This window comes from Saccopteryx leptura, chromosome 3, assembly GCF_036850995.1.
Source record: "Saccopteryx leptura isolate mSacLep1 chromosome 3, mSacLep1_pri_phased_curated, whole genome shotgun sequence".
NCBI lineage: Eukaryota > Metazoa > Chordata > Mammalia > Chiroptera > Emballonuridae > Saccopteryx > Saccopteryx leptura.
The window spans coordinates 55,699,097-55,712,025 of NC_089505.1; the positions used below are offsets into that span (position 1 = coordinate 55,699,097).

The 12,929-nt window shown below is 40.0% G+C and overlaps 1 protein-coding gene across 2 annotated transcripts in view; it reads left to right on the forward strand.

Moving 5' to 3' along the window:
- PDSS2 (decaprenyl diphosphate synthase subunit 2) overlaps positions 1-12,929 on the forward strand; it is a 296,876-nt gene that overhangs the window by 233,679 nt on the left and 50,268 nt on the right. For both annotated transcript variants that reach the window (XM_066373544.1, XM_066373545.1), the window contains 2 exons: positions 544-717; positions 1,647-1,778. In XM_066373544.1, coding sequence (XP_066229641.1) covers positions 544-717; positions 1,647-1,778 — 306 coding nt within the window. The remainder of the gene's footprint in view (positions 1-543; positions 718-1,646; positions 1,779-12,929) is intronic.

Sequence of the window (12,929 nt, forward strand, 5' to 3'; positions counted from 1 at the left end):
AAACTACAGTTATAACCTCCCTTATTGCCTTTTTTCTTCTTATGGGAATAAAGTTTGATGAATAATTTAATCTAATCATACTCTATTATAATGGGTTTCCTCTTCTCTGGTTTTTCCATTTAACTGTTTACAAAATAACACAGTTCCTTCATTATGCCTTTGACATTTTCATATTAGTTAAAGCAATAGCATTCTTGCATTTTAGAATACTAGCACTTAAGAACTGATGTGAATATATGAGAGTTAGAAATCCAAGTTTCTAATTTTGCTTTATTCTGTTAATATATTTTAATAGAAGCTCCCTAGCTGAAAATAAAATTTGCTTCAGCTTTTTTTTTTTTTCATTTCTTCCTCTTTACCCTAAAAAAAAAGGCAGTTCTCACCCCATTCGTTCTCTTTATGCAGGCTCAGTATCTCTTTGTTCCATCTTGTTGCAATAGCCTGTTTTGAATAATTCATATCTTAACTCTTATCCTTCAAAAACTAAAACAATTAAGTTACTCCCAACACCTTTTTGTCTTGGCTTTTGTTGCATTTTTTTAGGAAAATTATATCACAAATGACATTGGAATATCGGCTTGGAAGGAGCAGACTTTTCTCTCCCATGGTGCCTTATTAGCAAAGAGCTGCCAGGCTGCAATGGAGTTAGCAAAGCACGACGCTGAGGTTCAGGATCTGGCGTTTCAGTACGGGAAGCACATGGCCATGAGTCATAAGGTATGTGCACACCCTCTCTCCTGTTCAGTACTTTAATAGCTGAAATGAAGCATAAGAAACCTTTGGCCATTTAATAAGCTTTCATATCTCAAAAAATATTTATCATATGTTTACTATCTATCAGTCACAGACAGTGATTTGTTATATAAACAGTATTGTCAGCGAATGCTGTGTAATTTTGATGGAAAGCTACAGCTTACTTTAATCATATTTGTAATGTTTGTCTTTTCTTACCACCTAAAAGGTTCTTGATAAAACTTTTATGTGTATAACATGTAATATTTGCAATTTATGGAATGGAAGAATGTTTTCAGTTTTGTTACAGTTCTCTCATAGTTCCTTATGTAAAACCAGTTGTGGAAAGTTAATGAAATATGGGAATATACTGAATAAAATTGAAAGTTTTAATTCTAATAACTGATTCTTTTGAATGGTGTATTGAAATAGAAAATGTCCCAAGTTGTACTGTTGCCTTTATATATGTAATTGTAAAATTACATTTTATACACACACACACACACACACACATACACACAAACACACACACACACTGTAGGTATTACTTAAGTAGCTAATAAGAGGGTGAAATATATATATATCCAGATTATGTTTTACATATTTTATTAAATTTAGGTTGGTTTATTAAGTAATTATGTTTATTAAATCTTTTTGTAAATTATTACTTTGAATTTAAAGTAAAACAAAGGCTTCAGCCAAATAAAAAGGTAATGTGTTAAGATAAAATTATTTTAAAGAATTATAAAGGTTATAGTTAATCATACAAACTGTTCTTAGGCTTACTAAAATGCATCTAAAACTTACACCTCTTAAGCTCCATTTTTAACTATATTATCTATTGCCTTCTGCGGATGGCTAAAACATGTTAGTGTATATGTATTTCATTGATTTAACTTTTTGACTTCTTCTAGATAAATTCTGATCTCCAGCCTTTTATTAAAGAAAAGACCAGTGACTCCACAACTTTTAATCTGAACTCAGCTCCTGTCGTCTTACATCAGGAGTTTCTTGGAAGAGATTTGTGGATTAAGCAGATTGGAGAGGTAAATGAAATTTCTCCAATTTTAGGTACCAGTAGTGTTAGCTGGTTTTAGAACATAATTTGTATTTTATGATGATCTAAGACCTTAGCCGTATAAGAGCTTATTCATAGAACAGGTAAATATCTTACTTTATAACCTACATTTTAAGAGGTAATATGTTAGTTAAAAGTTAGAAATTACAGTACTGTGTTTTGTTATTATCTGAATTCTTAGAATACTGCAACACAAAAATCGTGCCTGTGGTAAATACTAACTAATGCAGATGATTTTTTTTTCCTAAAGGTTTTCAAAAATTGGGTATGATAATAGCACCACCCTTTAACTGACAGCAATTTCCCATCTGTAAACTCTAGCAAAAGCTGCAGAATTCCAGGAGGTCTGTCTGTCTGCTCATTGGGTTATTTTAAAACAAACTTGGACCCTGAATACTCAAGTTCTGAGGCATTATCATAGTGCGGAGAGCATGGCTAGGTGGGAGGGATAAAGGGGTTTAAATTAGCCAAATTTCCCACTTTTGGAGGCAGGGCAGGGGAAGTTGTGAGTGACAAAAGGAAATTGGGGGGGGGGGGTGTTTAATCCAGAAACTGGTACAAAAGTACCAGCCTTGCTACCCAAAGCTTCGTGGAATTAGTTGAACTTCGTGGTGTGATTGACTGGGCCAATCTGCAACTGACATGGGGAACTAGGCACAGCTAAGGGTGGGATTAGCCACATACTTAGAAGAGAATCTCTAAGTGATATCTGCATTCAAAAAGATAAGATTTTTGCTCTCCTTCCCTTCCTCCCTTATTGGCTGTCAACATGTTATTACCCATCTTTAAAATCCCTCATATTCACCAGGTAGAAAACAGTTAAGTTTCCTTTCTGGGGAAACTGTCAGACCCAGGAGAAAGACCTGCAGAGGTGGATGATTGCAGCTCCCCCAGGAAACATGCCATCTCCCTGACCAGCCCTCCAATAATGAGGCCCACCAGGTGATAAGCCTCAAATAACGGAGTACAATCCGAGTGCAATACAGTAGGTACTAGAGGACAACTGGGCCTTTGAGTAAAGCTTCTGCCATAAAAGAACAAGTCAAAAGCTGACTGATAAAAACAGGGCACTTAGAAGAAACAGAGTGTAAAAAGAAATTCCAAGTCACTTATAATCAATATACTCAGGGAGATTAGATATTAAATACATGAAATAAAAGCAGGTGATATATTTTAAAAAGGACAATCCAAGAATTATTTTTTTTAGATTTACTTATTCATTTTAGAGAGGAGAGAGAAGAAGAAGAGGGGGAGAAACAGGAAGCATCAGCTCCCATATGTGCCTTGACCAAGTAAGCCCAGGGTTTCAAACCAGCGACCTCAGCATTCCAGGTCGATGCTTTATACGCTGCACCACCACAGGTCAGGCTTAATTCAAGAATTAGAAATCAGAATTAAAAACAGAAAAATCCAGGGTAACCAGGCGGTGGCACAGTGGATAGAGAGCCAGCCTGGAACACTGAGGACCAGGTTCAAAACCCTGAAGTCACCAGCTTAAATGCAGGTTTACCAGCTTGAGCATGGATTTGCTGGCTTGAGCATGGGATCATAGACATGACCACATGGTTACTGGCTTGAGCCCAAAGGTTTCTGGCTTGAGCAAGAGGTCACTGGCTTGGCTGGAGCCCCCTGGTCCAGGCACATATGAGAAGGCAGTCAATGAACAACTGAGGTGCCACAATGAAGAATTGATGCTTCTCATCTCTCTCCCTTCCTGTCTGTTCATCCCTGTTTGTCACCTCCCTTCCCCCCTTTTTCTCTAAAGTAAGGAAGGAAGGGAGGGAAGGAGGGAGAAAGGAGGAAAGGAAGGAAGGGAGGGAGGGAGGGAGGGAGGGAGGGAGGGAAGGAAGGAAGGAAGGAAGGAAGGGAGGGAGGGAGGGAGGGAGGGAGGGAGGGAGGGAAAGGAAAGGAAAGGAGGAAGGGAGGGAGGGAAGGAAAAAGCAGGATTTTTAAAATGGAAGATATAAATGAGAAAAATCTCCCAGAAATAGAACAAGAAGTTAATAAAAAATAGAAAAGATAAGAAAATAAGAGCACCAATTTAAAAGATTCTATAATCTATTCCAGAAAGAGAATACTGAAAGTGAGAAAATTAACAATGAACTTTTTTTTTTTTTTTACAGAGACAGAGAGTCAGAGAGAAGGATAGATAGGGACAGACAGACAGGAACGAAGAGATGAGAAGCATCGATCATTAGTTTTTTGTTGCGACACCTTAGTTGTTCATTGATTGCTTTCTCATATGTGCCTTGACCGTGGGCCTCCAGCAGACCGAGTAACCCCTTGCTTGAGCCAGCAACCTTAGGTTCAAGCTGGTGAGCTTTTGCTCAAACCAGATGAGCCCGCGCTCAAGCTGGCAACCTCAGGGTCTCGAACCTGGGTCCTCAGCATCCCAATCCGACGCTCTATTCACTGCACCACCGCCTGGTCAAGCAACAACAAACTTTTTAAGGAAAGAAAAACTCTAAGACTTGAAGGACCTGAGACTCCAAATTGAAATGGTGCCCTAAATAATGAATGTTAAAAACCCACACCAAATCACATCCTTATCAAAATTTGAAACAGTGGAGCTAAAGAAGAGATCCTAATACTTACAGAAAGAAAAACAAAGCTCTACCTACAAATGATCAAAAATCAGAATGGTCTTAGTGGTAACACTGAAAGCTGCAACACTCAAAGAGGAAATTGCGTTCAACTTAGAATTTTATGCCAGTCGTGTTATCAGTGTGATGTTAAATAAAGACAAACTAAAACAGACAAACCAGGTCTGAGAAAACTTACTTTCCAAGCATCTTTTTTCAGGGAGCAGGTTAGGGTTTCTTTCAAGGTATGAGAGTAACCAAGAAAAAGGAAGACATGGAATTTAGGAAGTAGGAGATCAGACACAGGTGTGAGGCAGTGGGAATTCCTAGGACAATATGAAGGGAAGAATAATAAACCACAACAGTATTGCCAACAATGAGAGCACTTACCGTGTGCCAAGAACCGTTCTAATGTGCAACCTGAGACACAGAGAGATGAACTGACTTGTGCAGTTACACAGCTAGCACAGGGTGGACCCAGGATTCAAACCCAGGCAGCCTATCCCCAGGTTCCACATCTTTAAATAACATGTCACACTTTCTTATCCAAGCAACTTCTAGGCTGATGGCTACGCATTCTGTCTAGATTGGGACAAGAGGACAGATTTCTGGGAGAACTATCTCCAAAGGGAAATATGGTACTGATGATCACCTAATGTGCTTGACCATATTGAGAACTTAGGAACAAACTAATGATAGGCACATAGAAAGTAAGAGTTCTACTACTGCAAAACAAACTGCCCCCAAACTTAGCTGCTTCAAATGATCATAGTATATTATGGATCATAGTTCATGGATTCTGTGGGTCAGGAATTTGGACAGTGCACAGAGGCGATGACAGCTCCCTGATTTCCAAGGCCTCCGCTGGAAAGACCCAGTGGCTAGAAGGGACTCAGTAATGCTGCAGCCTGAAATCATTGGAGGCTCCACTCACACCTGGCGTCTGGGCTGGGATGTCAAGAAAACAGCCAGAGTGCTCACACGTGGCCCTTTATTTAGTTTGGCTTCCTCACAGCATGGCGGCATCAGAGTAGTCAGACTTCTTTCTTGCCAATCAGAACTCCAAACACAAGTGTTCCAGCAAATGAAACATGTCTTGTGACCAGCCTCCCAAGTCACACAGTGATTTCCATGATCTCCTATCAAACCAAAGGGAGGGGTTGTAGACCTCTTCTATCAACGGGAAGGGTATCTTGAGAATTTCGCACCCACAAACAGCCACACTAAACATTCAAGATAAAAGAGGTAGTTTCTAGCAATAGTGAACAAAATTTTTATGTATAAGAAAGGAAATGTAGCCTGACCTGTGGTGGCACAGTGGATAAAGCGTCGACCTGGAATGCTGAAGTCGCTGGTTCAAAACCCTGGGCTTGCCTGGTCAAGGCACATATAGGAGTTGATGCTTCCTGTTCCTCCCCCCTTCTCTCTTTCTCTCTCTCTCTTCTCTAAAATGAATAAATAAAACAAAATATTAAAATGAAGAAAGTAAATGTAATCAGTACTCTACAATTGCCTAGAAAATAATATTTATATAGCATAACGTGCAAATATTAAATATTGATTTAAACCAAAAAATGTAATGAATGCAAGAAGGCTAGGAAAAAAAGGATGTGTTTTGGTCATACAAGAAATGTACTCATTCCTTTCATGCTGGTATCAATAGATAATGTCTAAAATTTAATAATCAAAGAAGAACAGTATTTGAAGATTAATAACACCTGACCTGTGGTGGCACAGTGTATAAATCGTCGACCTGGAATGCTGAGGTGGCCGGTTCGAAACCTTGGGCTTGCCTGGTTAGGGCACATACGATGAGTTGATGCTACCCACTCTCCCTGAAATTAATAAATGAAATCTTTAAAAAATAAAAAGTGAAGATTAATAGAAGAAACACAAAGAGGGACATGGGACAGAAAGGGTCTGGAGAGTGCTAGGGTGTTTTGTTAGAGGTTTTGTATTAATTGACTTTTTAAATTATATATATATATTTTGTTTTATTTTAAAACTTTTAGTTTAAAATTTATTTATTTATTTTGGGTGACAGAGACAGAGAATCAGAGAGAAGGACAGATAGGGACAGACAGGAAGGGAGAGAGATGAAAAGCATCAGTTCTTTGTTGTGGCAAGTTAGTTGTTCATTGATTGCCTTCTCATATGTGCCTTGACCGGAGGGGGGGGGGGGAATACAGCAGATTGAGTGACTCCTTGATCAAGCCAGTGACCTTGGCCTCGAGCTGGTGAGCCTTGCTCAAACCAGATGAGCCCGCGCTCAAGCTGGCGACCTCAGGGTCTCAAACCTGGGTCTTCCGTGTCCCAGTCCAATGCTCTATTCACTGTGCCACCACCTGGTCAGGCTAAACTTTTATATACTTTACTACAGTAGTTTTACTTTAGTTATTTGTCCCAAGAAAAATTATCAGAAATGTAGACAAAGACTTATATATGAAAATAGGTATAAAATACTAATTCTAAATGGAAGAAAATGAAACTTGATCCATTTCAAAATAGAAAAAGGTTAAATGAAGTATTTTATAATGAAGTATCACACAATCATAGAATATTGTATTACTAAGGTGTATTTGTGTGTTTTATGACAGCTGAACTGAAAATATATATACAGATGGTGTTAGTAGTTCTAATTGGATTACATTAGAATGCATTACAGATTTATATTTTGGTTGAAAAATACAGCTAAATATGTTCAATGAAAGCTACCAACTCTCCCTGCCCACTAGTCATGTATGTATATACACGTGTAAGAGAAGTGTAGATATGGATATTAATGAAGCTTCCCAGAAAAGGGACATATTTAATTCTTAGTTTCTTTGCAGGCATACTAAATTATAAATGTAATCAACATAAGAGTCCAGGATTTCCTAAACATCTGGTGAAAAATTCCCAAATCATTATCCCCAACTTGATTTAGATTCAGAGGGCTATCCTTTCCAAATCATCTATGCAGAGCCACTGACCTCAGGTCCTCCTTCTTACATCTGCATGTCCAAGTCATGAACAGGGTCACTGATGAAAAGAAGGTGAATCCACCTAAAGCAAATAAATGTTAGTTTCTCTAACATGTCATGTATGTGTTAACATTCTTCAGATTAAAGATTCCTAATGAACTTGACCAGGCGGTGGTGCAGTGGCTAGAGCATTGGACTGGGATGCAGAGGACTCAGGTTCAAAACCCCAAGATTGCCAGCTTGAACACAGGCTCATCTGGCTTGAACACAGGCTCACCAGCTTGAGCACGGGGCCGCTGGCTTTAGCGTGGGATCATAGACATGACCCCAAGGTCGATGGCTTGAGCCCAAAGGTCACTGGCTTGAAGCTCAGGGTCACTGGCTTGAAGCCCAAGGTTGCTGGCTTGAAGCCCAAGGTTGCTGGCATGAACCCAAGGTCACTTGTTTGAGCATGGGTCACTCACTCTGCTGCAGCTCCCCCCCTCAAGGTACATATGAGAAAGCAATCAATGAACAACTAAGGAGCTACAACAAAGAATTGGTGCTTCTTATCTCTCTCCCTTCCTTTCTGTCTGTCCCTATCTGTCCCTCTCTCTGTCTCTCTCTCTGTCTCTGTCACACACATACAAGATTCTTAATGAGCTTATTGTAATCTTCTAAATTATAATGTTCATATATATATAAAGCTCTATAAGATAATGATCTTGCTCTGTGAATGAGTTAAGGGGCATAATTTGCTTAACACTTGAGAGACATTCCATCCTAAATCTCAAAGAGATTTCTTATTAGTCCTTGAAATTGGTCATTTCTAGCGCTCTTTTTCCAAATTTTTGTGAGATTTACCTCCTCTACTTTTCTGTGATCCTTTCCTCCCCTGAGTTTTGAATTTTATTGTGAGATTCTTAAAGGTAATAGTGAATTCACCTTTGAATTACCTGCATAGTGACTTACTTGGTATAGCCATTCAATTAATATTTGTCAGAAAGTGTGTGGAGTGGTCTTCATGGGGTGAGCTATATTTGATGGCAGCCCCATTTTGTTGAATCGAAAGAGCCGAGCTGGTGTAGTAGAAATGGCCCACAGAGGACCAGGGTTTGTAAGACCTGGATTCTAGTTTGGGCTCTGCTAGCGTCTGTATAGCCTTAATCACATTCTTTCACATATTTTTTATTATTTTCTGTAAAATAATAGCATTTGAACTAGATCATTTCTAAGGTCCCTTTCAGCTCTTGAATAAATAAAAGAAATTGATCTCTTAGGCAAGTGATGCATCATAAAGAAAATGTTTATCTCTATTAGAAATTTTAACACTGAGAAATAGAAAAGTCTTGCTCTCAGTAATAGAAGTCACCTATAATTTCTTATTATCACATATGAAATTACTTCCCCACTCTGCTCAGACAGGTTGGTGTTCATCTACTCTTGATTTCCTGCTTGGGGAAAGTGAGACTAATGGCTAGACAAGGAAGGGAGGAGGAGATGACATACCCTAGTGCCCATTCAGTGTCATTGTGAAGCCAGGAAGAAGAGCTCTGGAATTTTTCATATCAGACCCGGCTACCTCCTCGCCAACTCCCTCTGTCTCACCAAAATCATAAGATTAGAGAGCCCTCTTCCATCACACCCACAGGCGCACGCACACACACACACATGCACATGTGTACATCACCCTTCATAAGAGGCAGTTTAGGGCACTAGACCAGACTTGCAACAGGTGAAAAATATTTGTTGGGCAATGTCTCCATACTAAATTCTACAGATTTCGGCCTGACCTGTGGTGGCGCAGTGGATAAAGCGTTGACCTAGAAATGCTGAGGTCGCCGGTTCGAAACCCTGGGCTTGCCTGGTCAAGGCACATATGGGAGTTGATGCTTCCAGCTCCTCCCGCCCTTCTCTCTCTCTGTCTCTCCTCTCTCTCTCTGTCTGTCTCTCCCTCTCCTCTCTAAAACAAAAATGAATAAATAAAAAAAACTAAATTCTACAGATTTCTTCCTACCTTAATTTGAAATTTAAATTTATAGCTGCTGAAAAATAATGATTAGGTGAAAACACTGAGAGTGAATGGGTGATTCACCCTAGGGAGGTAAAGTCATTACTCAGTTATCATTTTGATCTCTATGAAAGAAAGTGGGATCTTTCAGATAACCACAGAGCTCTGATTCTCTCAGTGAGTCCAGAGGCTATTACAGGTCAGCAGCTTTATTTTTAATGATCCTTCTAGTTTTCTGTTGCCATTACAAGTCACCTGAAGAATAAGAATTATGATTATATTTTCTTGGTTATTTCCGAAAGTACTGAAATGTCACTTAGGCTTGTGACATCCTGACTGTCATAACCAGCCATAAAATACCTTAAGTGAACTACGTAGTACCAATACTAAGCTGTATCTTAATTGTCCCCTATTCTTACTATCTTACTATTCTTTTTTTTTTTTTTTTTTTTATTGACAGAGACAGAGTCAGAGAGAGAGACAGATAGGGACAGACAGACAGGAAGGGAGATGAGAAGCATCAATGTTTTATCGCGGCACTTTAGTTGTTCACTGATTGCTTTCTCATATGTGCCTTGACCGTGGGGCTACAGCAGACTGAGTAACCCCTTGCTCAAGCCAGTGATCTTGGGCCCAAGCTGGTGAACTTTGCTCAAACCAGATGAACCTGCGCTCAAGCTGGTGACCTTGAGGTCTCGAACCTGGGTCCTCAGCATTTCAGTCTGATGCTCTATCCACTGCGCCACCGCCTGGTCAGGCAATATCTTACTATTTTTATTCAAACAGTAAAACAAAGATTGTTAGGCAAGGCCAGTGTACGTGAACATAATACATGCATATTCATAAACAAAAGAGAAAATGCATATTCAGAGAGTCCTCATAAATGCCATCTGATATTCTTCTAATAAATTATTTTGAGTTATTTAAAAAGAAATAATACTGACAACATCCTCTATCATAGAGGGTTTATAGTGTGGGCATCTGAAAGGACTGTATATGAAACCACAAAGATGATAAAATGGTTTTAGATATCCCCCAGTTTAAGATTTTTCTTGGCTCTGACCAGTAGATAGAGCATCGGCCCAACATACCTATGTCTGAGGTTTGATTCCTGGGTTAGGGAACACATGAGAACCAACCATCTGCTCCTCTCCCCTCCCTCTGCCCCTTCCCTACCTCTTCCCCTCCCACAGCCAGTGGCTCAGTTGATTTGAGCACTCACCCCAGGTGGGGGTTGCTGGGTGGATCCCTGTCAGGGCGCATATGGGAGTCTATCTCATCTCCTCTCACTTAAAAAAAAATTCTTAAGGTTTTCTATTGTACTTAAGGAAACAAAGTGCTGCACTACAGGAAATATAACACTAAATTGCCTAAAGGCTGTTGTCTATGGCCTCATAAAGAGGAAATAAGAGAAAAAATATATATAAGGAATACTGTAATTGAAGCTATTTGGGGAGCTCAAAGGAAAGGCAGTTCACACTGGTTGGGAAAGTCAAGAAAGGGTTTATGAAATTGGTGTTATCTGAGATGGTTCTTGACGATCTTGACAGCAAAGATGGAAATGTAGGGCTGGCTTCTGAGGCAATGGCTGCAGAGGGAAAGTGTGCCGTGTATTCAAAGAAAAACAGTGTTACCATTTGGATGGAATGCGAAAGACATGGGGCAGTGTAGGGACAGATGAAAACTTGATCTAAAATAACACATAATGGCTATATGTAAAGTCTTCAGTCCAAACAAAAACACTTACACTAATGTTCACATCAGCAATATTTACAATAGCCAAAACCGGGAAACAACCCAGTTTTCATCAAGTGATGAATGGGTAAACAAAATGTACATCCATATAATTGAAGATTATTCTGCCATAGAAAGGAATGAAGTACTGGTACATGTTACAGCGTGACTGAAATGTTCTGGAATTAGATAGTGGGGGTTGCACAACACTGTGAATGGACTGAATGCCACTGAAGTGTATCCTTGAAAATGGTTAAAATTATGAATTTTATGTTATATGAATTTTACCTCAATTTTAAAAAAACAAAACAAAACACTTTGGGCCTGACCAGCAATGGATAGAGTCTCAACTTGGAGTGGTGAGAACTGAGGTTCACTGAAGTCACCAGCTGAGCGTGGGCTCACCAGCTTGAGTGCGGGGTCACAGACTTGAGTGTGGGATCATAGACATGACCCCATGGTCACTGGCTTGAGCCCAAAGGTCACTGGCTCGAAGCCCAAGGTCACTGGCTTGAGCCCAAAGGTCACTGGCTTGAAGCCCAAGGTCACTGGCTTGAACCCAAGGTTGCTGGCTTGAGCAAGGGGTCACTTGCTCTGCTGGAGCTCTCCGGTCAAGGCACATACGAGAAAGCAATCAATGAACAACTATGGTGTCGCAATGAAGAATTAATGCTTCTCACCTCTCTCCCCTCCTTCCTGTCTATGTCTGTCTGTCTGTCTGTCTCTCTTAATAAAAAATAAAATAACACTTTGGGTTGTTTGCCAGTGGAAAATGTACTTGAGGCCTGACCTGTGGTGGCGCAGTGGATAAAGCGTCGACCTGGAAATGCTGAGGTCACCGGTTCGAAACTGGGCTTGCCTGGTCAAGGCACATATGGGAGTTGATGCTTCCAGCTCCTCCCCCCCTTCTCTCTCTCTGTCTCTCCTCTCTCTCTCCCTCTGCCTCTCCCTCTCCTCTCTAAAATGAATAAATAAATAAATTTTTAAAAAATGTACTTGATTCAGAAGTCATGGAACAGACATTGAAAGTTTTGAGCCAGGTAATATCAAAGTCTAAAACGTGTTTTGGGGGGGTGTATCTGAGAACTTTATATAAAATGAAAGGAACAAGGAGAGATACTAGAGAGAAGGAGATCAATAAGGAGGTTTGACAAGTGCAAGAGAGAAGTCCCAATCACAGTGTTGGCAGCAAGAATGGGAAGGTAGGCAGGTTAGGAGTTAAACTAATTTCAGAGAAAAAATGTATAGGACTTGAAAACTGATATGATAGGGAGAAGCTGGCAGGTGTGTACTGGGGAGAGGCCATGAGGAGCCCAAACCAGGATTTTGACCTTGGATAAGAGGAAAATCTCACCATTAAGAGAAATATAAAAGTGAAGCGGAAAAAGGTATGAGCTTGGTGAGCTTGAGCTGAACCGTTAGGTTGGTGGATCACCTTGGGATTTGGCCACTGGAGGAAGGAAATCCACTCCACTGTCAACCTGACTTCCTTGCTCGTGGCTTTTCTGCTAGCTGGGTAGATTTTCTCCCCTTTGTCAAACTGTGCAATTTTAAATTTCATGTTTCTTTCAGATTGAAGAGAGCATACCAAGAAACATGGCTTACAAAGGGATAACAGGGCTTTAAAGGGAGAGAGATTTTTTATGTGGGTAATACAAGCCCTTCCTCTTTTTTTTTTCCATTGGGCACCACAACTTTCTGTAGCCTGTCTGTTACTTCCTCTTTTCCTAGTGAATCAAAGGAAAAGAATACAAGACAGTTCATCAAATGGCTCCAAAGATTAGCTTTCCCAGGTGAAAGATGGTAAAATCAGTGCCCAAGCAGCCCAGTCCTGAATGGTATTGACTTCC